The sequence below is a fragment of the Mixophyes fleayi genome, chromosome 3 (assembly GCF_038048845.1).
Source record: "Mixophyes fleayi isolate aMixFle1 chromosome 3, aMixFle1.hap1, whole genome shotgun sequence".
NCBI classification, from domain to species: Eukaryota; Metazoa; Chordata; class Amphibia; order Anura; family Limnodynastidae; genus Mixophyes; species Mixophyes fleayi.
The window spans coordinates 171,233,816-171,258,339 of NC_134404.1; the positions used below are offsets into that span (position 1 = coordinate 171,233,816).

Consider the following 24,524-nt stretch of genomic DNA (forward strand, 5'->3'; position numbering starts at 1 on the left):
GTTTGTTCTCAATTGTAAAGCGCTAAGGAATTTGCAGGCGCTATATAAATGTTGATGATGATGATGACGATAATGAATGTGTTGTGGTAAGATAAAACATAATAGTAGGAGAGTTTACACTCTTGCAATATCTGACCAAACGGCCGTGAACCGTGTGATCTGCCCGATAATTGCATAAATGTATTCCCAGTTTAACCCTGCATCATATACCTATTTTCAGCAGATCTGTGCTTGTATGAATAAAAGAGAGAGCAGACAGCTCTCATGTTACTGCTGCTGTTACATTTGTATCAAATGTTCCTTCCTGATTACAGCTGGCAGCTCTCATGGATCATATGTTGAACTTATACAGTGATGCAAAGTAACTGTGTAAAGCTGGGTACACAGTATTGCATTTTACTTCAGATGTGATTACTGTAACAATTTTACCAACAACTGAAAGTCCCATTGAGCATGCAGATTTACGCGTACAACCGACACAATTTACCATCAGATCTGTGTTCTTCGTCTCATAACTATCTGCTGAAAAGTTCATGAGTCTGCACACTCTATGGAGATCTGCCTATACTGCTGGTCGTGAGTGCATACGCCATTCCACATTTGCCCGACATCGCTTCATCACTGATCGTTAATTTTTAGGAAGTTTAGAAAACCAAATCAACAGATGCAATGCGGTTTGGTAAGATACAACATGATTGTGGCAGTGTACCCACTCTTGCAATATCTGACAAATGGTCGCTTATTGTGTGATCTGCACAATAATTGCATCAGTGTGTACCCAGCTTTACTGTCAAATATCCTCACTATCAGTATCTCTAGTGTTCTGACAAAAGCATGGAAATCACAGGCATAACAACAGAGAATGGTGAATAAGCGAACATACAACTTCTTTACCTGGTTTGCAGAAAAGTGTATTGCAGGCATGTGTGTTATTTATGTACGTGGAAAGGTGTATTTTCTATGTCTCTTTCCCATAAACATTGGTTTCTTGCTGCTGGGAGAAACTACTTTCAATGTGGCTGCTGGTATCACAATAACACTCTGCACATGTCTTAAACATGGCTTAAACATACATTTGCAAATGTGTGCAACAAAGACTTTTGCATTTTTATCTACAGTAGAAATGGCAGATCTGTTGCTGGCTATAGCAGTGTGCTGGGGGAAAAAATGTTGTGTGTATGTTCCTTGCAGGATAACCCCACCCTTTCAGCACCTGTTATGGCCTATAAATTGATTTGAGCAACTTCCACTTTTGTATTTGTCTGAGAGGCATGTTGGTGTCAGTAGCTGAGGGGGAGTGCTGACATTGGATTGCTATTTGGAGGCTTCTGGGGTACCTCTTTGGTAAGTTAGCTCTCAATTTAAAAACACATATGTATGGCCCAAATATAGGGACTCTCATTGTTTAGAGTAGGACCATCCTATTAGCAAAAGCGCCTTGGCGTGGCAGGATGGCTTAAACATACATTTGCAAATGTGTGCAACAAAGACTTTTGCATTTTTATCTACAGTAGAAATGGCAGATCTGTTGCTGGCTATAGCAGTGTGCTGGGGGAAAAAATGTTGTGTGTATGTTCCTTGCAGGATAACCCCACCCTTTCAGCACCTGTTATGGCCTATAAATTGATTTGAGCAACTTCCACTTTTGTATTACTCTGCACATGTCTACAGGTTATGATGGTGGTACCTGAAATGTCTGCTGCTACCTAATGGAATCCACCTGAAATGTTGTATCAGCACAATTGGAAGTGTGTTCCCCCAGTGTTTTTACCACTGAATGTTGCTAGGGACTTAAAAGGATTGCTTTTGTTATTTTCCATTTTGAAGTTAAAAAGAGCGGCTTATTTTTCTGCTCTGTGTGTAATATTTGGCATCTGTAATGTGCTAATTTCATCGACTTATATATACATTTTTCACAGAGTGTTCTTGGGATCTGTTAACCTATTTTAAAGTATGGATTACTTAATTTCTATATGCAAGTTATTGTATCTGAATGGAGATTGGGTTAACCCACTTTTCTACTATCATTTTGTCCCTTTGCCTAGACTGAGGAAGTGACTGGGTCTGTGGGTTATCCACATTCTGCTTCTGTTTAATCCTGTCAAACTCTGTACGCAGGAGAGGAAGGCTTGTTCTTTTACTACACCTTGCGCTCTGATTTACTTTTGTGCATGTCTTTAGATGTCTTATTGCAGCTGAGCTGTCCTTGAAATACTTGAATTTTCACATGTCTAGCGTGAGGTTCCTATTATAAACTTAAAAGCAGTATATATACACTTTAAGACTGGATCATTTAAAAGGAATAAGTGACCCATCTGAAGCTTCTGTACATACAAACATCTATTACTATAGGAAGATGTATAGGAAGTTTAGACTCACAAACAGGGAAAATCAACAATAATTACAGATAAAAGTAATTATACGGATATCAATAATTGATGAAGATATTTAAGGAACAAAGGTATTTTGTTTTGTTTTTTTACACAATGAATGAGATTGAATAATAAATATGTAATTTGGGTTATTATACAAAACTATATAGAGAGTTAGGCAGCCCCTAGTTATTCACTTACAATTTCCATACCAATACTTATAAGTTGCCACTTCAACCACTGCCCATCACCATAAGAAAATTTGCTTAATCACTGTAAACAAATGTGGCTGCCAATTAATGGAGTGCATGCTCCTCCAGACAGCAGCCGGTTTTCAATAACACAGCGGCATCAGATCTCGCCTGCCAACAAGGGAGCAAGCAGCAACCAATGTGAATGGCAGAAATCATGGGCTTAGGAAAATACCAGGACCCTGCTAAATACAATGAATCTTGGGTGTCCCACACAAAAGCAATAGTAAATGCATGGTAGAGGATTTAGTAAAAATATTTAAAGGTGTAAAACCCCTTTAATGAAACAAATATCACATTAAGAACTATGTGCTTTTTGCACAAGACTATACCACCAATCAGTGGTCATCAAGGCCCTCTTATCTCTGTTTGCCTATATGGTCTTGTTTTATTACGGTTTGTTCGTCCCCTGTAAAGTGCTACCAAATATGCTAGTTCTACAGAATATGTAACATAGTAACATAGTTGATGAGGTTGAAAAAAGACACCAGTCCATCAAGTTCAACCTATTTTGGATCTTCTGCGATCCTGCACTTATATTTGAAATTGATCCAGAGTAAGCAACCGCCAATCTGTTTCAATTGTGAAAATCCCCCCAGACTCAATATTGCAGTCCTATTGTTACCCTATATGCACTACTATCCTTCATTTTAATTAACGGTTGTATTCCTGGATACACTTTTCTGCTAAGAATTTGTCTAACCCTTTCTTAAACATATCTATTGAATCTGCCATCACAACCTTCCCTGGCAATGAATTCCATAGCTTGACTGCCCTTACTGTAAAGAACCCCTTCCTTTACTGGCTGTGAAATTTCCTCTCCTCTAACATTAGGGGGTGACCGCGTGTCCTGTGTATCGTCCTTGGGATAAAAAGTTCCCATGAAAGTTCTCTGTATTGACCCGTAATGTATTTGTACATAGTAATCATATCTCCCCTTAGACGCCTCTTTTCTAAAGTAAACATGCCTAAACTGGCTAACCTTTCCTCATAACTTAATGACTCCATACCCTTTATCAATTTTGTCGCCCTTCTCTGAACCCTTTCTAGTTCCAAATTATCTTTTTTATAGAGTGGTGCCCAGAACTGTACTGCATATTCAAGATGAGGTCTTACCAACGATTTATACAGTGGCAAAATTACACTGTCTTCCCTTGCATCTATGCCCCTTTTTATGCATGCCAATACTTTGTTTGCCCTTGCAGCTGCTGCTTGACATTGAGCACTATTGCCAAGTCTACTGTCTACGAGCACTCCCAAATCCTTTTCCATTATAGATTCTCCCAAATTAATTCCATTTAATTTATAGATTGCGTTCTTGTTTTTGATCCCTGAATGCATAAACTTACATTTATCTGTGTTAAACCTCATATTCCATTTAGCCGCCCAATCCTCCAGTTTATTTAAGTCCCTCTGTAGAGAAGCTACATCTTGCTCTGATTTTATTACCTTACAGAGTTTAGTGTCATCTGCAAAAATAGAAACTTTACTCTCTAAACCATCACCAAGGTCATTAATAAATATATTAAAAAGGAGTGGTCCCAGCACAGAACCTTGAGGTACTCCACTTAAGACCTTTGACCAATTAGAAAATGTTTCATTTATCACAACTCTCTGTTCCCTATTCTCTAACCAGTTTTCGGTTAATAATAAGAATAATCAAATGAAAATACCATGACCAACATACGTTTAAAACCATTTCTCCAATTAACACTATTTTTTGCCTATGTATAGCATAATCTTGCCTGCATGAGCAGAAGGGCCCCATGGATTGATTGCTTAGAATAGAAATATGAGACTTTTTTTTTTTTGCCATCCCTATGTTTTTCTATATGCAATATAATGGTTGTTGCACTGTTATCTAGAAAAACAAAAAGGTACAAAAAAACAGAACAATAAACAAACAAACCAGGAAACAACAAAACATTACAAATACAAAAAAAAAAAAGTCACAACAAAAGCCTCTATCCAAAGATAATAATTGAGAAAGTTGACAAAGTTCTGTACTTGCTCTTCAGCATCACTACTAGATAACCATTTTGCTTACATGAATTCGGAGGAGGTGGTCTTATTTAATAAAGTCATACTAGAATAAAAAGGCTATAGTTCTAAAACGGTCAAGACAACAGTCAACCCTTAGCAAAATTTAGTGATCAGAAGGAGTAATGATAACCAAAAATTCTTTATACTTTTCTACTTTAAGCCAATATGAGCAAGCCTTAAACCTTATGGATAAAGAAGTGAATTTTCAATATGTATACCTTCCCCATCTTTCTCATCTTTTTCATCTCCACTGGCTTTGCCCTCATCAGTCTCTAAATTCAAGTCATCAGGAAGGTCCAGGGCTTCTGATTCTGGCTGGGTGTCCTGTTTACCATGATAAGGATCCACCTCATTCTCATCATACTCACGCTGCAATGAAAGAAGCAACCAGGAAAATAAAATCATCATTATCAAGGAATTGTTTGAGAAAGAAGCGTTCAATCCATTTCTCTTAAGCCAATGGGGGACGCCAACAGGGTTAAGCTCCACCAACAAGTGGCAGGGCACTTTAGCAATATAACTCCACCTTTCCAATGCTTAGCTTAACCCCTCCCATGGCCAGGAAGTGTAAACCAAGAGCTGAGAGATGAGCAGATGGAATGTCCCTTTTGGGACGAATGTTGTGTTATGGATTATTTCTGCTGAAACAAACATTCACCTTGATAGCTTAAGAATGTCTGCAAAGAGAAAGTCTGTTACCCTGATACCTGTGCAGCAGAAACCCTTTGTCACCATGACTAGGAAAAATCTACTGCCCTATAGTATAGGCAGTAAGATGGTAGAAGCCAGCTTGTCTGCCTTTGTGTAAGCTTTCATACCAGCTGGCTGTCACCACTAAGCAAAACTAGGAGTATAAATTGGCACTTAGGAAGGCCTACATGACACTCAAGTGTGCCTGGGACGGTGGGAGTATAACGGAACAGCGGAGGGAACTCGTACAAAGATGGGTAGAATATACAAACCCCAAACAGATAAGAGTCCTGGTAGGACTCATGACCTCAGCACTGTGCTGTTGCCTACATTTATAACACAGCTGTATGATACGACAGCCTGTTATTGTGATCGATTGAAGAGACAGGGCAATCTTAAAAATAATTGCAGGTCAGACCTCACATGTAATTGACACAGACATGAGACAGTTGTTGTCCGTTTAGAATGGAGTTGATACGTAAAGCTCTGCAATGCTCAATATCCCATTAAATAATGGGCAGCTATAAAAACTATAAGCAGCATCCACAGTGTACAAGTGACATCTGTTTGGTGTGCACTTTAACATAAAAAGCTAACATTTGGCAGTGGCACTTTGTAGTCTTGGTGTAGGCACCATATCAAGAGGCTGTTGGGGAAACAATTTGGCTCCTCCACAAACGCTAAAGTGAGTGGACCGCCAACAATTTCCCACAGATGTAAAATGTGTGCACTGCTCTACGAAACGAAGGGTATCCTCAATGTCACATATAAAGAAACATCATACAGTTTAAAAAAAAAAAAAAAAAAAAAGACAAAAAAAAGAAACAAACAAGGAAAAAACAATGAAGCAGGAGTAGAGCCAGAGCCTACAGCCTCCTGGGCCCGAGGACATTTGTAAAACAGAGCCTGGCTGCTAGCGGGTGTCTAGGAGTGTTCTTAAAGTGACCTGTCTCCTTTTGGTGAACCTTAATCCCAGGGTCATATTTGAACATTATTTGTAACACCCATCTTCACCTTTGTCATCTGTAAGTCACAATGTCAGCATTCAGAATTATACATACCTCATCAATTTGCTCATGGATTTTGTCAGTGCGCTTATCCTCTACTTGGTCCTCTTTAGGCTCATCTTTAAGGTCCTGCTTCTTATCCTTACCCTGGTCTCCAGCATCTTGGTTGTCATCCTTGGCAACCAACTCAGATTCCTCCTTGAAAAAGTTCAAGTGAAAACTTAAAGTAGCAGTAAACTGTCAGCACACTACAATCTTTAATTATGCATTGAACTTCTATTTATTTTATACTAAAAGACATTAAAAACCATGTTCCTTTATTATTATTATTTAGCAGTCATATAGTAATAAGGCAACGGAATTGCAAGAATCAGAATGCAAGTAAAGAAGAACCCTTAATCCCATTTATCCTGCTGAACAACCGAATGCACTTTACATAAGTGAAATGTAAGATCCCTGCTACATAGGGTAAAATCCTATTTTAGATACAGATTCATTTAAAGATTCCATTTAATGAAGTGTAATATTTGCACTGCCACTTTCTGGTTATATTCACACAAAACGATACAATTTATATATAATCACAAAACGGGTATTTACATAAATCACTTTTTGTACTAACCATGTCCATTCCCATGCCTGTCTCTTCTGTTTTATCTTTGTCACCTTCATCCTCCTCATCATCTTCATCATCATCATCTCCCCAGAGTCTTTCATCAAGTTTGTCTGCTTCAGCATCACCGAGATCTCCCATCTGTTTATCCAGATCATCGTTCTCACTGGTGGATTCATCATCTTCCTCTACTGTAAAACAATTAGTGATTTACTCTATTAGCATCTTAAGTAAACTGTTTCACGTTATTGGAACATTTCCCTTAATGTTCAAAATTCTGTAGCCTCAGCACAAATGATCAGCACATTACGACATAGTTAATACAACCTTTACCCTCCTCTTCATAACATGTCGGATCTTGGTATCTTACCTTGCTTTTCTCCATCGTGCATTTTCCCATCAAAGTCCTCAGACATCTCAATGGCATTATCTTCCTCTTTCACATCAGGCTTAGAGTCAGGATCATCCTTCTCTTTCTCCTGACCTTTTTTCAATGTGTCTTCAACCTAACAAAAGCGGCATGACAGTTTAATGACAGCTTATATCGGATAAGTGTGTCGTGCAATCTTCAAAACACTGTCAGCAGGAGTAACAGAACAAACACAACAAATAAAAGTAGCATGGTACCTGATCTTCATTTTCAATTTTATCGCTCACATCCTTCATGCCTTCTCCTTCCCCTATTCCACCGTCCTCAATATCACGAAACTGGACTGCTCCCTCACCTGTGGTTTCCTCAATGAGTTCTTTGGGAATGCAGAACCCCTGTAAGAGGAGCAGTGATCTTCATATCAAAACAGACAACTACTTGCCACAGATTGGAGAACACTTTATACACAGCATGGCAACTTGTTAAAACAGAGACAAAACAAAACAGAGCACAGTAAAAAATTGGAAGAATAACTCACTATTTAATAGATCATGGAACAAGAACTTTGCTAAGGTGTAGGGCCTTTACACCACAGATTTGAATTATTCAATAATAGTTGAGCACTGGCACCAGTGAATAGAGTAAAAAGTAAACCAGGTTTTATTTACATTGCTACATAACAAAAGTGCACTAATATGACAAATGGAGCATTGTTGGTCATGTAGCCATATTTATTAAAGACTGTTTTAGTTTTTAATCTAGTCGCAGGTCCTGAAGCTAAAGTAACACACAAGTGTGCCGCATGATATCTTTCGGATGAAGATAAACTGTACTTTATCTAACGGAACATGGATGGAGCACATTTAACTTACAAATGCAGCTCTAGAAGTGTTGATCACCAAGTGTGACCATTGTGCTGATTTCCAGAATAATTACAATTTTTATATTCTAGGTATAGTGCTGAAAATTTGGAACTCTAATTTGGAAAACCCCCAAATACTCTGGATATTAGAGTCCACCCCTGTATTTATTTCCTATAAATGTGTAACCATGCAAAAAACTGTATTTTTACACATGTGGATGCAGAATTTGATCACCTTTTTATCAAAAACTGATTGCAGAAAGCATTCTAAGCTAATAGAAAATAGGCAAGATTCAATTTAAATCAAATTATATTACAGCATATGGTGTTACTTACTGTGGTGATAATAGAAACTTACCTTTTGAGCAAGTTCTGTAAAGATATGGGTCAAGACAGAGATCAGTTTCCCTGTAGCCCTGTGTGTTGCCAGTGACACAGTGAGGTAAAACAGGAGTAGGTCGGAATAGGCAGATAGCATTGGTAAGAGTCTGACAAGTAACCCACAGCACTGATTGAAAAACTGAAAAACAGAAAGTGTGTTACAAAATGCTTAACAACATTATCTGTTAATTCAATAACACAATTCCTCCTTAGAGCAGCCAGTACAGAAGTTATCCAGGCTGCTTGGAGGGAAGAAGTCTGTAGTTAGTTTCCACTTGTTCAGAAATAAAACTTTTTATTTTATTTGATGCCAAAACACCCTTTACTCTAGTGTTACTGTGTAAACCCAGCCTCCATCCCTTATCCTACTTTTAATGAATCACCTGAACATACCGTATGTGCAAAGGCAGCCTTCATTCTATCTCCCAGAAAGTAGAATGCTTTACAAAATACAAATCTGTTTACATAACTGGTCAACTCAAGAAAAAAATAATACTCTGTATGTAAGGAAAATATGTGGATTTAACATACAACAGAGCACAATTGTAATTACACATTTAAGCATTCTTTAGGCATTAGCATATTTACAGGTCACTGTATCCTCTATAAATGTAATGTAAGAAATCAGTGTATAGTGTTTTTTTATTATACAACATTTTTTGTTTACTCAGTTTCTGCAGTACGACATTTAAAAAATTTATAATATACAGCCAACATTCTCACCATTATAAATTACACTGTGTACTATACCAGTTACAGCTCAATGTATGTATATATGACATCAAAGATACCACTCCCTGCACAGCCAAGCAAGTACATACATACATACACACACACACATACCACACTACAATCCAAATATAAGTGACTGACTACTAGAAAAAGGGGCATGGTTTCATGGTAATAGAAGTGGTCTGGGCTGATCAGGGAAAAGGCATAATTTATCTTAATTTTTCAGATGGGAATGTAGGTAAGTATGGACACATAGAACCATGAATAGCATGCTAACCATATGTTTGTCCTTTATGCAGTCCTCTCCATAGGTCTTAAGCCTTTCAAGAAGCTCAGAAACAAGAGAAATTATAGTCTGTACATCCAAAGCCTTCAAATCTTGGCAAAGGTCTTCAGTCAGCAATCTTGTAATGAGGCCTTCCTGGAGTCCGTGCTCTGCAACCTCTTCAACTACAGAAAAATACAAAAGCATAAGTTGGGATATATCTACAACCTCTTTAATGTCAATGTTCAGATTTTTTTCACTACTGAAATACCTATACCATGATTTATACCAGTTGAACTTAAGAAGTTAATCTTAAAATTTAAATTGGTCTAAAGGAAGTGTTTAAGGTGCAAGGAAAAAATAAATCTATTTTCACACTGATCTGACAGATATTTTACCTCCATCCTCGGTCTTTACAGTCTCTTGTTTTTCCTTCTCATCCTTTATAAGTCTCTGAATAGCACATAAAACAATTTTGATTGCAGCTTCCACATGTCCTGAGTAATCTTTAACATACTCCTCATCTGACTCCTTGTTCCCTATTGATAAAGAATGCTAATTTCAGGCAACAGACAAGTCAAGGGACAGCAATATTTTACATAGTGATAGAAAGTTTAACATATAAAGCAAGTCAGTAGTGTAACTGTGACCATAGCTGCTACATTCATGGATATAGCCAGTGAAGAAGGAACTCACCCATTCGGACTGAAGCAGAAAGGCAAAGCTGACCATGCATGTGTGATGCAGACTTCAAGTGCAGTTGTAAGATGCAACAGCAATGGCTGACAGGTTCCTTCTGTAACAATTTATGCTTTTTTTTCATGCTTACCCATCAGTTTGTTTGCCCATATATTCTTTGATTGTGACAAAAATCCTGTGTGTCCACACAGCTTAACCAATGTCCCTGTCTGCGCCACTGTGCTATCCTCTGCTATCAATATGGTGGGAATGTTCATTTGTTTCCATCTGCTTGTCTGTTCTAGCTATTTTTATCTGTGCCCAGGCTCTCTGTTATATGGTCTACTAGTTTATAAAGTCTGTGAGCCTAGTCTTGTCTGTTTGACCTTGTTTGTCTCTTTTTCCCCTATGTGTGTACCCTTTCAGTCTTCATTTAGGTATGTGTTTTTATGCCTGTCCTTATGGGACTGCAGGCCTTTGGCATTAGGTATTTTTCTGTAACAAATATCAGGATTAATATTTGGGGTAAATTAAAAATCAAAAAATTTAAAATGCAAATAAACAAAATGTACAGATGCTAGATCAGCGACGAGCAACAGGAGGCGAGGGGCTGCATGCTTCCCTCTGAGCCTTTACCGGCAGCCTCCAGTTCCTTCCTGCTTTACTGTAAGATCTGTTATAGGTTGTAATACTTTGGCTAAAATGCATGCTGATGTATTAATACTGATACGCTTCTCTTTCTTAGATTACATTTATTGTTTTAACTTGTTACTGAGACTAATGGTAATGAGCGTCCTTTTGAGGATTAGAGGGTCGTCTAGGCGTATCACGTTGCTTATCACTGCGTTAAATCGCTATCCATTACAATAAACAATCCTTGTAGAAGTGCTTCTTACTTTTTGCTCTTCCTATTGCCTGCAGTCGGGATTTCCACAAGGTGAACTCTTTAAACGCAATACGGACTTCTTCTTTGATGTAATGGATACTCTTCAGAAAGGTCATGTGCTGCGAAGCTTCTTTCACTTCTGTCTCAGGGAGAACAAACAGCAACTCCACTTCCTTTAAGTCAAGAGCAATCTGTTGCATGGTATCCATTGCTACTGAGCAAGCTTCAAAATGTTTCCTGTTAAACAAGAAAATAATATGAAGCAAATAAAATAAATGCAAAAGCACCCAAACACTAATTATTAATATGGGAAATTACAGGAGGGAACGCTCAGAAGAAGCGGCACAAAGCACTTTTCTTCCAAAATTTGCATCCTTGGAAGCAAACACAATAAACTTGTAAAACCGAGGGAATGTGTGTACAGAAGACCACGTGGCCGCTCGACACAGCTGTTCACTAGAGGCACCATGGCGGACCGCCCAGGAAACACTCACAGACCTTGTAGAGTGCGCCCGAAGAATATCTGGAACAGGCTGGCCATTCCCACTATAAGCCTAATGGATTACAGCCATAATCCACTGAGCAACAGATACCTTGGAACCTGGCAAGCCTCTCGTATGCATCATAGAGAATAAAAAGATCCTCAGTCTTGCGCACATCCTAAGTCCTACCTAAATGCGCAAGGTTTGGACAACATCGAGAGAACAAATAGAAACTTCGTCCACTGAAGACCTAGACGTAGTCAGGGCAGGAATGACAATGTCTTGATTTAAATGAAATCTAGACAACACTTTAGGGAGGAATAAAGGCTTGGTTCGAAGAACTGCCCTGTCCTCATGGAAAACAAAAAGAGTAGACTTGCAAGGTAAAGCAGCAAGCTGTAAAACTCTTCTTGCCGTAGATATAGCCAAAAGGAAGACTGTCTTCCAGGTCAGAAATTTTAATTCCACTGTAATCAAGGGTTCGAAAGGTGAATGCTGTAAAGCATTCAACACCAAATTTAAATCCCATGGTGCTACTGGAGGAACATAGGAAGATGCATGTGGTGCACCCCCTGAATGAGTGTACGCACATCAGCCATGACAGAGTCTTCTTTGAAAGAAAACAAAAAGGGCTAACAACTAACCTTTAAGAGAACTAAGGCGCAAACCAACGTCCAAGCCCATCCTGCAAGAACATAAGTAAACTGGATAAACGAAAGGAGGAGGTAGGATACCTCTTCTTTTCACACCAGGCAATATATGTCCTCCAGACTCGATGCTTAATTTTTGCTGAGCCCAGTTTACGAGCCCATGGTTTGCACCCCACGCTTGGAGAAACCTTTAGCCCGTAGAATCATTGCTTCAACAGCCACGAAGTTAAAGCCAGACGATCCAAACCTAGACAAGAGGGTCCTTGAGTTAAAAAATCTGGGCGTATCTGTAGATGCCACGACTGACCTCCAGCCATGAAGAGCACGTCGGTGTACCAGGCCCTCTGAGGCCAATCTGGCGCTACTAGAAGGACTGGAACACCCTCTCACTTTACCATTTTTTTTTTTAACACCCGTGGAAGCATGGCTACCAGTGGGAAAAGATACACTAAGCAGTACTTCCAAGGAACAGATATGAGTCTACTGCGACAGCCAAAGGATCTCTTGCGCGGGAGCAGAAGAGGTGGACCTTGTGGTTCAACCGAGACGCCATTATGTCGACGTCCGGCCAACTTGTCCACAAATTGGTGAAACACCTCTGGATGGAGGGACCATTCGCCTGGATGCATTCTGCCTGCCTAGAAAATCGGCTTTCCAATATTCTATTCTGGGAATAAAGACGACCATGACTGCCGGAACGTGAGCTTCGACCCACTGAAATATCCTGTGCGTCTCTCGCATGTCTAAGGGACTTTTGGTGCCACCCTGGTGATTGAGGTATGTCACTGCTGTGGCATTGTGCGACTGAATCTACACCGCCCTTCCCTGCAACAAATGCTCATAAGAGCATGAAATACTGCCCGTATTTCCAATACATTGATTGGAAGCCTGGATTCCTTAAGAATCCAAGGACCCTGAAAGTGAGCGTGAAGACTGACGGCCCCCCAACCCCGAAGACTGGTGTGATCAAGGTCCAATCCCAGATTGAGAATGGACGACCCCTGCAGAGATTTTTTTTTTTCTGCAAACACCAAAGCAGCCACTGACGCACATGTGGAGACAGATGGAATACCTGGCCCGACAGATTCAGATGGGATTTGTTCCATTTCGACAGTGCATAAAACTGAATAAACTGGACCACCTCAAAAGTCTATACCATCTTGCCCAGAATTCTCATGGGGAACTTAGCAGAGCAGCCATGACAGCCATAATCTTAGTGAATATCTGCGGGGCCGTGGCTAGACCAAAGGAAAGAGCCTGAAATCAGAAGTGCTCTGACTGAACCGCAAACCTCAAGAGGGACTGATGACCCTCCCAGATGGGAACATGGAGATCCTTGATGTCTAGAGCCACCATGAACTCACCCTGTAACATGCCATGGATGACCGACCGCAAAGACTCCATCTTGAACTTGGGAACTGTGACTGGTGTTCAATGATTTTAGATTCAGAATGGTTCTGAATGAGCCATCTGGTTTTGGCACCAGAAAAAGGTTGGAATAAAATCCCAAACCTTTTTGTGAATCTCGCACCGGAATAATCCCTCTGGAAGAAATGAATGGCTTCTCGTAAAGCCATTCGCTTTCGTGGACATGTGTGAAGCCCTGTGGTAAAGAACCGCCTGGGAGAATGACCAAGCAGATCGATCCTGTATCCCTGGTCCACAACTCTCCGTACCCAGGCATCCGTGGTAGACTGAAACCACTGATCCCTGAATAAGAGAAGATGGGCTCCCATCACCGACGTCAGCGGCGGGGCAAAATGGCAGGTACGCGGACTGCATGTCTGCAGGCTTAGCTGCTGATCAATGAGCAGACCAGGCCTGATGCCCACGCTGCAAACCACCCCTGGGGGCGGACGACTGACCTCTGGAGGATTGGCCCAGGAATATTGACCCAGAGACCGGCCTGAAATCCCAAAGAACCGGTACCTGGACATTCTTTGTTTGGGGGCATTAACTGGAAGAAAAAGTGCTCTTTCCTCCCGTCATTTAACCGATAATGGAGTCAAGCTGAGGGCCAAACAAAAAACCCCCGGAGCAAGGAATTGTCTAAAGAGCCTTTTTAGACTCAACATCAGCCTCCCAAAACTTAAGCCAGCGAGTCCGACAAGCCGAAACCGCAGAGGCATATATTTGTGCCCTTATCAGTACCGTGTCCAGGGCCAGCTCCCCTAAAAAAATCCGTCACCCTCTGAATTTACTCCACCAACGGAAGTAGTTCAGAAGATGATCTCCCTGTCAACAAACCTTCAGACAGCTGTCCTGTCCAGCCTTCTACAGCCTTGTTGACCTACGCCGACGACATAGCGGGCCGCAGAGAGGCACCCGCCGCCACGAAGACAGACTTGAGGATGACCTCAACTTTACGGTCTGTACCGTCTTTAATAGTGGCTGCTTTGGGAACAGGGATAGTAGTCACTTTGGCGAACCTTGCAACAGGAGCATCCACACGTGGAAGTGCTTCCCATTTAGTGAGAACTTCAGAAGGAAAGGGAAAGCATGACTGCAGCCGATGAGACACCTGGAACTTCCGATCTGGGGAAGCCCAAGGTTCAGCCAACAAATTTTCTAATTGAAAAGAAGCGGCAAAAGACAAAGATTGCTGTGTCCGCAAAGCAAAAAAAGAAGGTTCCACAGGGACAGTAGTCTCAGGAATGTCAAGCACTTGACGCACAGCCTCTATTAATTCCTCCACACTGACGCTCAGAATGAACCTCCTCCACCACAGAAGGAGCGTCCATGTCAGAATACACCACTAATTCACCTATTCTGAGGTCTGCACACCAAGGAGTGAGAGACCACCAAGGAGGAAGTGCAATAGAGGAACACACTTCCCCCTAGGTGCCCATCACTGGATTGCCAAGCATCCAGCAGGACAACCCCCTCAACCAATCCAGTGCCTAGCAGGGCTCACTATCTTAGTGACCCTAGCCTGACCCAGTCCCCTTAAGCATGGATTTTTTTTTTTTTAAATTAACTCAAAGGCTGCCTCTAGTAAGAGACAGGGAGACTAGATCACTTCTAAATAACTTATGGTATATATTTATTTAAAGGGAATAGCACAGGGCGCGTATTTATATGATTGCAATGTACTGACTTACTATATTGTGTGGCACTTAGTAGAGAAATGGCATTCATTTCTGATGCAATAAGCATTTGTTGATGAAGTCTTGTGTATTTTGGAAGAGGAAATGTCTTGTTTGGGGTTTTGTAACTTTTGTTTGGGAATTCTCAAGTTAGCAATAGAGTGGAGGAAACGTGTATTCTGCAACTGTCTTAAGAAAGGCCCAATGTTAATCTCATGTTAATTAAACCTTTTGATGTGTGAATGTCCAACACACCTGAAGGCACAGGAAGGTTTTAATTGGACTTGCTGTTAGATTTCCTCTGTGTTTACAACAGGATGCAGGAAATAACAGCAAGTTTAAGTGTAAATACTGTTAGCTTTGCATTGCATGTAAATCCATGTTTGCGTAAACATAATGTATCCTGATACTAAAAATAACTCAGACCTCAGGGGCCTGGATTACCCTGTGAGGCTGTGTCCAAAACAGCACTTGTTTGTACTGAAATGTGCCATTCTTGTTCCATCTGACCTGATCACTGGTACCTTCAATCAGTGAGAAAGCATCACTTGCTTCAAAGACCTGCTTGAGAAATTCTTCATGTTGAAAATCCTGTGACCTACAGATTAGACCTAAAATCTAATCCGTTCCCGGCTGTCTGAGGTTTGGACCCAGCTTTCCAGGACCACCGCTCTGCCCGCTACCCAGCAGCCCTGGCCAGTGTGATAGGCCAGGAGGGATCCATCCACAGCAACCCTGATCCATAGGAAGAGGTCAGGGGTAGCAGCCCAGGTGTACCAGTAATGGGGTACCCTAGCAGTGACAGTTACCCAAAAGGAACCTGGTACTGGATGCCGGTAAGGAGTCCAGTGATGGCAGCATTTGTAAGCCCCTTCTACTACAGTTAGAGGGCGCATTTGGGATAACGAAAGTGGCAGAGTAAGCCAAGCCAGTTCCCAACAGACAGGGTGTCATAGGCGGTCCATCCTGTCACAGACAGCCTGATTTGGGGACACTCTGTGATTTCTACCCCACCCCTCAACCAGCACTGTGCTAGGTGAGTGTACACTTACAAATAAATGAAAATTAAATGAGAAAACCCCCCCACCAAATAGGGCTGCAGTACAGCCCACACACAGCCAGATCGTCAGGCACTTAAACTAAACTGAGGCTAGCAGGTGGTGGGGTATAGAGAGGGAGGAGTTAGGGCATAGTTAACTGAAGTTCTTTAGGTGCCAGATCACCCTGTCCCTACTCTATACCACAATATTCCCGGTGTCCCCCAAAGGAAGATAGACAAAAGCCTGCTGAATAGTATAACTGATCAATCTGACTATAGTCTGATAAGACGGCGCCCAGCCCGCAACTGTGCATTGTTGAGAATGAGCAAGATGTCAGACTTTCAAACTCCAGGTGTCCAGTCCATGTAATTCGTTAGAGCTCTGACCACATACAGGAGAAACCGCTGATCTTGGCAACGTGAAGAATCAGATCCCAGTAAGGAGAGAATCATTATTTCCTGATTAGGGTGGAAAAGAGACACCACCTTAGGTTGGAACAACGGAGATGTACACAAGATTACCCGGTCATCATGAAATACCAAGAAGGGGGGCCTGCAAGACAGGACACCCAAATCGGAAACCAGTGGCTATATGGCTAAGAAGAAATTAATCTTCCAAGACGAGTTGTAGAGCCGAAAGAACCAAATTAAGATCCCATGGCTCCATAGGGGTGACATAGGGTGGCTGGATATGTAAAACAGTCTGTAAGAAAGTCTGGACCTCCAGGATCAGAGACAACTTCTTCTGGAAATACACAGACAAGTCAGAGACCTGAACCTTAAGGGAACTAAGCTTTGGTCCACCATCTAGCCTGTCTTGAAGAAAAACAGTAGATCCACAAAAGCTTAAAGGAAGAAGTGTGGAAACCCTTTCATTTGCACAAAACAAGAAAGTATTCCAAACCCTATTATTGTTGCGTGAAGACACATGTGGTTTTGAGCATAGTTTGAATAACTCCTTCAGACAAACCAAGATCCGGGCTTCAGCAGCCATGCCGTTAAATTTTGGCGAATCAGGCTCTGGAGCTATGAGGGCGACCAGAACTCCCTCCCGTCTTGGTCTTCTTGAGGACAAAGGGTAGCATCGGAAATGGAGGGCAGACAGACCAACTTGAAAGTTGCAAGGCACCATTAAGGCACCCATTAGTGCAGCCAACAGGTCCCTAGTCCTGTAGCAGACTGCGAGCACCTTGTTGCTGTGAAGGGAGGCCATCATATCCACTCCTGCTGACCCCATCTCTGCATCAGCAAACGGAATACCTCCAGGTAAAGAAACCACTCTCCTAGGAGAATGGAGTGCCTGTTTGGGAAAACTGCTATGTACATTCCAGGAGTGGAGAATTGGGATGCAGAGATTGCTGGAAGTAAGTGTTCTGCCCATAACCATATTTGAAAATACTCCATCATCTCCAGAGAGCTCTAGGTTACTCCCTGATGATTCATGTACGCCACTGCCATGGCACTGTCCCATTGAATCTAGATGGGTTTGAGCTGCAGGGCCGACTGGGCTCTTGTCAGAGTTCAACACCACTCAGCTTCAGAACATTGGGAAGCTTGTTTTAATCTTTTGGATCAAATACCCTCCTCAAGATATTCAGCTGAAACATTTGAGATTGGAGCCTGGCATACTGCACTGTGCCGAATGTGGAGACCATCTTCCCCATGAATAGCAAATGTTTAGGACAGATGTTTGAAGGCCAATGCTTGGAGTGATATGATCTAATCTTACGGAAGGAAGAGCCTTTGCTCCCTGGTGTCGATGATTAGAAAAGAAACACCATCTATGACTTAGAATCAGGATGGATTTTTTTTAAATACAATTTCCATCCAATCCATGCTATTCCAGAACCTGAGCTGTCCTGTGGAGAATAATCTGCAACAAGTGGACAAACTTGGCATTGATAAGCAGATCTAAGTAAGGTACAATGGTAATGACTCGATATTTCAACAGGGCTTCCATCACTGCCATGAACTTTGCAAAAACTAGTGGTGCACTGGCCAGACTGAACAGAAGGACTCTGAACTGAAAATGAGAGTACTGAACTGCAAATTTGTGTAGGCTATTATGTCTTTCCCAAATTGGCATATGAAGACATGCGTCCCTAATGTCTATGGACTGTAACAGTTTGTTGGCCTACATGCCGTTGATGACAGATCTGAGAAACTATCACGAACCTTTACACTTGAAACCTGGTGTTCAAGGACTCGATGTTCAAGATGGACTGAAACTGTTTTTAGCACCAGGAAGAAGTTGGGTGAAAAACCCTACTGTTCTGGGATGGGGGTGATTACACAAAGTAAGAAAAGAGGTGATCGCTTTCCTGAGAGCCAACCGCCTTTGTTTTTCCTTTGGAAAGTCAGTTAAAAAAAAACCAAAAAAAAAAACCACAAAAACAAAAAAACAAAACAAAACAAAACAAAAAACCCTCTTTGGTGGATGCCCCTGTACATCCAGGATGGAAACCCTTATCTAGGATATCTGTAACCCACAGGTCTGAAGAGGAGGCTCTCCACACATCCTGGAACAACAAAAGACAGGCTCCTACCACAGCCTGAGCTGGGCTTAGGTTTAATGTTTCTCAGCAGGCTTATGTTCTGGGGGTCTAGTCCTCTGCTGACCCCGCATGCTATGAGGGTTTGACCCCAGAAAGAAGAGGACTTTAGAGTGAAAGAATGGCTGAAAGTAACAGAACTTCTGTCCTTTTGCCTTGGACGGGTTCACCAGGAGAAAAAGGGCTCTTTCCTCCAGATCATTTTAACAAGCTATGGTCCAATAGGAACTAAACAGTCGTATGGAAGGTCTTCCATAGATTTCTTGGACTCTGTATCCATGTCCCATGAACGGAGCCAAAGTGATTGCCCGGCAACTACGGTTAATTCAGAGACCCTACAAGTGGAAGCAGTGGCTTTACCAAGGTATACAGACGTGGCTCTGTCAACAGGAGAAATACTGAACTAGGATGGCCACACTGCGATTCTTCCAAAAGATGAACAGACCATTTTTCCATGGAAACTAATGCCGATGTCAACAAAGCTCTGAGTGCTGCACTAGCAGTCACATAAATGAACTCTAAAATGTTTTCACATTTCTTTTCCTACTCATCCTTTAGTGCTCCAGGGATGGTGAACTTACTGGATTATTCAACTTTGTGGTTGTTCACACCTAGCTAATTCATCAGCATTTAAGGATACGTCACAGCAAATTTGCGAGAAATAGGACATTTATTATCTGGCTTAGTCCAAGCTTCACCCAGGAACTCAGACACTTGAGAAGATCTCTTTTAAATAAGGCCGTCTCAGTGGACTATGAATCATCAACTTATATCTTGCCCTTGCCTGACGTACTGCCATAACCAGTTTGTTAATGAACTGGCTTCCAAAGGATTCGCCCATGAATCCATCAGAATCCGCATAAGAGTACAACAGGATCCTCTGGGTGTGTCACCCAGAAGCTCCCACTCTGTGCGCGGATCTGAATTTTCACCTCTGAGGAGGTGTGTAGTAGGGAAGGAGTTTGAATTCAAACAAGTTTACAGTTCAAATTTAGTGCCTACTCCAGCACCAGTACCCTTTACACCCCAAGGTTAGTAGTAACGCCCCCCCCACCCCCAAATAATTTCAAATAATACATTTTACACATAGCCAATTCTAAAATACGTCTCCAAGAAAGGCTCACCAAGAATAAAACTGAGTCTCGCAGGATTGCTGCCGGATCTTGTCCACAGCTGACTTTGTGGCCCTAATCTCTGCTGACATCTTGGCTACTTTAGCACTCAGCTGCTGCCAGTCATTGTCTGATCTGCGCATGGTGCATAGTTTCGGCAGCCAATCTGCAGCAGCTGGAGATGAAACATCAGGCTTGGTTTCTTCAGATTTCACATCTGCTCTTTGTGGTATGTCACTTTCAAAGTTGTTTACAGGACAACACTCCAGAAACCATGAAAACTGCTCCAATACAATACTGCACTGCATAGCCACGCGTTGCAAACGATCAAGAAATTGCTGCACTCCATCCTGAGGTGGGAATGCAATCTTGTAGTCATTCGACATATCCAGTTGGCTGCTGATCTCCTGCATGCAACTCAATACATTTCTGAAATAGATAGGAAAAAATTGAGAATACAAGAGTGAAATTAAGACATCAATGTAAGAATTTATGAAATACCAAGATTGGATGTTACCGTAGAATAATCCACTGCTCAGTAATAGCAGTCAGGGAGCTCCTCTGTTTTCCAAGGATCTTTAAAAGATGACCAGAAAAACCCTTGCATCGCTCAATGTTCCCCAAGCCAAGGTCCTGGACAGAGAATACCAGAAAACTTGAGCTTGAAATAAACAACCATAGAAAAGCAGAGAAATGACAGGCGATCGTCTCAGCTAGGCTAAAAACATTATCCAGTTAACATTTATCAAGTGTGTTTGAAGAGACAGTCTAGTCCATTCTAGTACTGACCAATTCCCAAAGACCTTGGCAGGAATCCAGCAAATATCCCTATTATATATTTTCCACAAACAAATGATTTTCAAATCATTATTATTAATCAAAAAATACAAGTTAAAGAATTGAGTGGAAGTCTACAATTGTAGTCATAGGAAGGTCAGGCATTCATTAACCTGCTTTAAGAGTCAATGATGGCAATAGAGACCTACAAAAACTAATGACGTGAATTTAAACACACACATGTTCTTGTGCTAACTAAATAACAGGATACCGGGTCTCCTGTCCTACGTCATAAAGGACCACACATTTCCTATAGAGTGGAGTTGACAACTTATGGAAAAAATGAGGATCTTCAGTCATTGACAAAGTGACAGGGAGGGCTGTTAGCCATAATAAACTTCATTAGTACAGTATACAAAATCAGCACATTACATGAGGTTGATAACTGCACTTACTACATCTGTACATAACATTCAACATCCATCCACACAAATATACAAACTTACTAATAAATGCATCATGTGTTTTCCTTCAACAACATATAGAACAGTAATAAAACATATGCACAGTGCATACTGTGCCGAGCAGTGATATACTAATGTAAAGATTACAAAATGTAACTGATAGGAGTAAAATGTACACACAAACCACAAGAATTTCTTACCTTCGCAGGGGACACAAGTGCAGTTTCCATTCTGGAGTTACGCGCAAGGGATCTGTAGAAATACTTCTGACAACCGTCCCAATTTGTACTAATCTCAGCCAGCAATCTGAATGGAATGAAATCGCATACCATTGGTCACGACTACTGGTTCCAGACTTTTGACAATGTAGAATTTTTACAATTAACTGGTTGTCAAATTTATTGCACAAAACAAATGCAAACACACTCATGAAGTGTACCCTGTTCTTGAAGCTAAACTCCTGAGAAATATTGCAAATAGAATTAAATAACTAATATGTCTAACAAATGCATGCTATTAATTGCAAACAAAAAGCTCATAAAAGTGAATGTAAGCACTAAATAACTTGCATAACTGCAGTTGAAGGATAGGGGTATCTCAAACTCATATGTTAATGAGCTCTTTAGAATTAAATCTAGGTTATTCCAACATGAACACTACAACAGATAATGTTTTTATTTTACCAAGTACAACACATGCAGCTTAGAAAAAATGGTGAAAGCTAAGATATGAAAGGCACTTAAATAGCCTTATGTAGTCTATAACTTAAATAGGCAATGAAAAAATCATACTCTGCATTGGTCTCCATGGTGCTATTTGAAATGGCCAAAGCAGTATGGAGATTTAAAGGATGGAGGAGAAGTAAATCTTGATTGTTCTTGGTACGTAGCCACGCAAGTCCTTTCCGGTATGATAAGCCTACAATTTATGAGAATAAAAAGACATATGAAGTCTCAATAACAATGCAAATATATATTGACAACAGAAAATAGGTGTGTTCTCTGTATTTATAAACGGTGTTTATTTTATATGATTCATTAGAATTCTATTAGCTATAAAACCTTAATTTACAGCATATAAACATGTCTCCTGGGCGTATTCCAAGTGGAATAAGCAAGAGATTGAAACAGCATAGATAGTGCACAAAGTTTACTGTCCTTTTATTCCCTGTAGCTGGATTTTGTGTGTTATATATAGTCACCTAAAATATATCTTTATTTTGGATAAAGGCTAATGTGTAATTTTGGATAAAGGCTAATGTGTAATTTTGCAAAAAGTTGAAACTCCCCACATACACACAAAAGCTTAAAAAAAAATAAAAAAAATTAACATTTGATATAATGGCAAATACAAGTTTTTTAGGGTGGCAGTCATAAGTGGTGTTCACTTGATTCCTTCCCTCTCCCCCAGTTCTACAGAGTGCTGCCGAATCTGTACCCTGCCTGCCTTAAAAAACTTGATGGCATCTGTAGATTACATGGTCACTTATGAACTGGACATCTGAGGCATCCTGATTCCAGGGATAGTATTAGATGGGAATCAAGATGGAATAAACACAAAACTGCTTGGATGGAAGGGCAGACAGGGATCAGATGTGGCTGCTAGGGCATAGGGATATCAATGGTATCTGCACCTCCCTAAAACCTGTGCTGAATTACTGGCAAATAAACAATTAGGCATTGAGTTTCTTACACACAACACGCAACAAGCAGAGGTGCAAGGTGCACTTGCCAATACCTCTGCAGCCACCTGCTACACTACAGGATCAAGGGTTCTACTACCCAACTCTGAGGTCCCCAGAACCTAAAGACCAGAGCTTATTAACACAGAGGGTCTAGGTAGAAGTTTAGATAACTACACTGGCTGAATCTACTGGGTCCCCTTCAGAGCTCAGCAGGTAAGTGCCATGAGATGCTTTTGCACTACAGCTAGCAATGAGGTCCTTAATGGAATAGTCATGAAATGACAATGCTTATATAATTATGTGTGGGGGCAAAGGGCTAGTATAATCATATGCAGAGGGGCTGAAGATGATGGAGATGTGTGCCTCAAAAGGGCTACTCCGCTTATAGCAATTAGGACATAACTTGGCTGTAAACAGGTCTGATTTCCCCAGCTACAACAGCACTGAGCAAACAGAACTCCTGAATATTATAAAAATAGCATGCACAGTTGATTCCACAAAGACTTGCATTTGTAGCTTGTCACGAAAAAAAATAATGCAAGCTAAATTAGATAAGTCTGTCTGGAAAAAGCCTGACAAGAGAAGTGTAACTAAATTTTTGCTGGCTTCTCTTACTTAATGGAATAGATCCTGATAACTGAAACATTACTTCTGCCATAAATCACATATCTATTTTCTACGGAAGATCATTTACAACCAAATGACCCCCCTTGACCATTTTGGGCTGCTGAAAAGGATGAAACTAGATGATTTCTTTTTGTGCAGAGATTAAGTCTTTTTTTGTGTTTGAAAGAGTGAAACAAGTTTGCTGAACTGTACAGGGGGAATACTTTTATCAGCCAAGGTGGTTATGCAATCCCTCTGTATACTGTATAAGCAAACTTAGGTAGATGTCCTGAATGCCAGTTGCCTTTTATTCTGATATTTTCACACCCACAAGACAGGGGGAGGTGATTGTGGGAGGGGGAAATTAGGGGACCAAAATCATTGCCCGTTTACAGATTTTGTATAGAATTAGTAGCTGTTGTAGAAACTGCTCCTCTTAACAGTTACATTAGACAAAAACAAGAGAAGAAGAGATTCCATACCGGTTTTAGTCAGCATTTTAAAAAGCTCAGAGAGTGCCCTTTGCTTCTGCATCAGGATATGTTTGGCCTCAGATCTCTGCTTCTCCTTATCTGCGGTCTGGTCTACAGTAAGATTTTGAAGCTCATTCACAGATTCTATGATGCCCTCTGCAATGGAGAGACAGAACTGAATTCAATGCAAAGCCTTGACAGAGCGTTGCTTGATGAGTGCCTCTGGGCATTACAGTAAGTAAAACATCACTGTTTTTTGCTCGCATCTCGCTAAGGTGCAGCAAAAACCAGCAATGTTTTACTGCACTAACATCTCCTGGAGTCTCATCATGCGAGGATACATGACTAGGAATTTAATTCCATCAAGCAGTCTTTATTTTAATTGCACAGGATGCTGCTGAAAAGACTACATACAGAATACATTGACCAAATGAGCAGTCATATTAAAA

General features: G+C 40.9%; 1 protein-coding gene across 1 annotated transcript in view; it reads right to left on the minus strand.

Annotated features, from left to right (window-relative positions):
- Positions 1-24,524, minus strand: part of MDN1 (midasin AAA ATPase 1) — a 258,414-nt gene that overhangs the window by 23,505 nt on the left and 210,385 nt on the right. The window contains exons 75-88 of the mRNA XM_075202780.1: positions 24,085-24,231; positions 22,104-22,230; positions 21,513-21,618; positions 20,589-20,704; positions 20,084-20,500; positions 11,161-11,387; positions 9,985-10,125; positions 9,599-9,771; positions 8,567-8,728; positions 7,604-7,741; positions 7,347-7,482; positions 6,986-7,167; positions 6,418-6,561; positions 4,885-5,035 (exon numbers count right to left, since the gene is read on the minus strand). Coding sequence (XP_075058881.1) covers positions 4,885-5,035; positions 6,418-6,561; positions 6,986-7,167; positions 7,347-7,482; positions 7,604-7,741; positions 8,567-8,728; positions 9,599-9,771; positions 9,985-10,125; positions 11,161-11,387; positions 20,084-20,500; positions 20,589-20,704; positions 21,513-21,618; positions 22,104-22,230; positions 24,085-24,231 — 2,367 coding nt within the window. The remainder of the gene's footprint in view (positions 1-4,884; positions 5,036-6,417; positions 6,562-6,985; positions 7,168-7,346; positions 7,483-7,603; positions 7,742-8,566; positions 8,729-9,598; positions 9,772-9,984; positions 10,126-11,160; positions 11,388-20,083; positions 20,501-20,588; positions 20,705-21,512; positions 21,619-22,103; positions 22,231-24,084; positions 24,232-24,524) is intronic.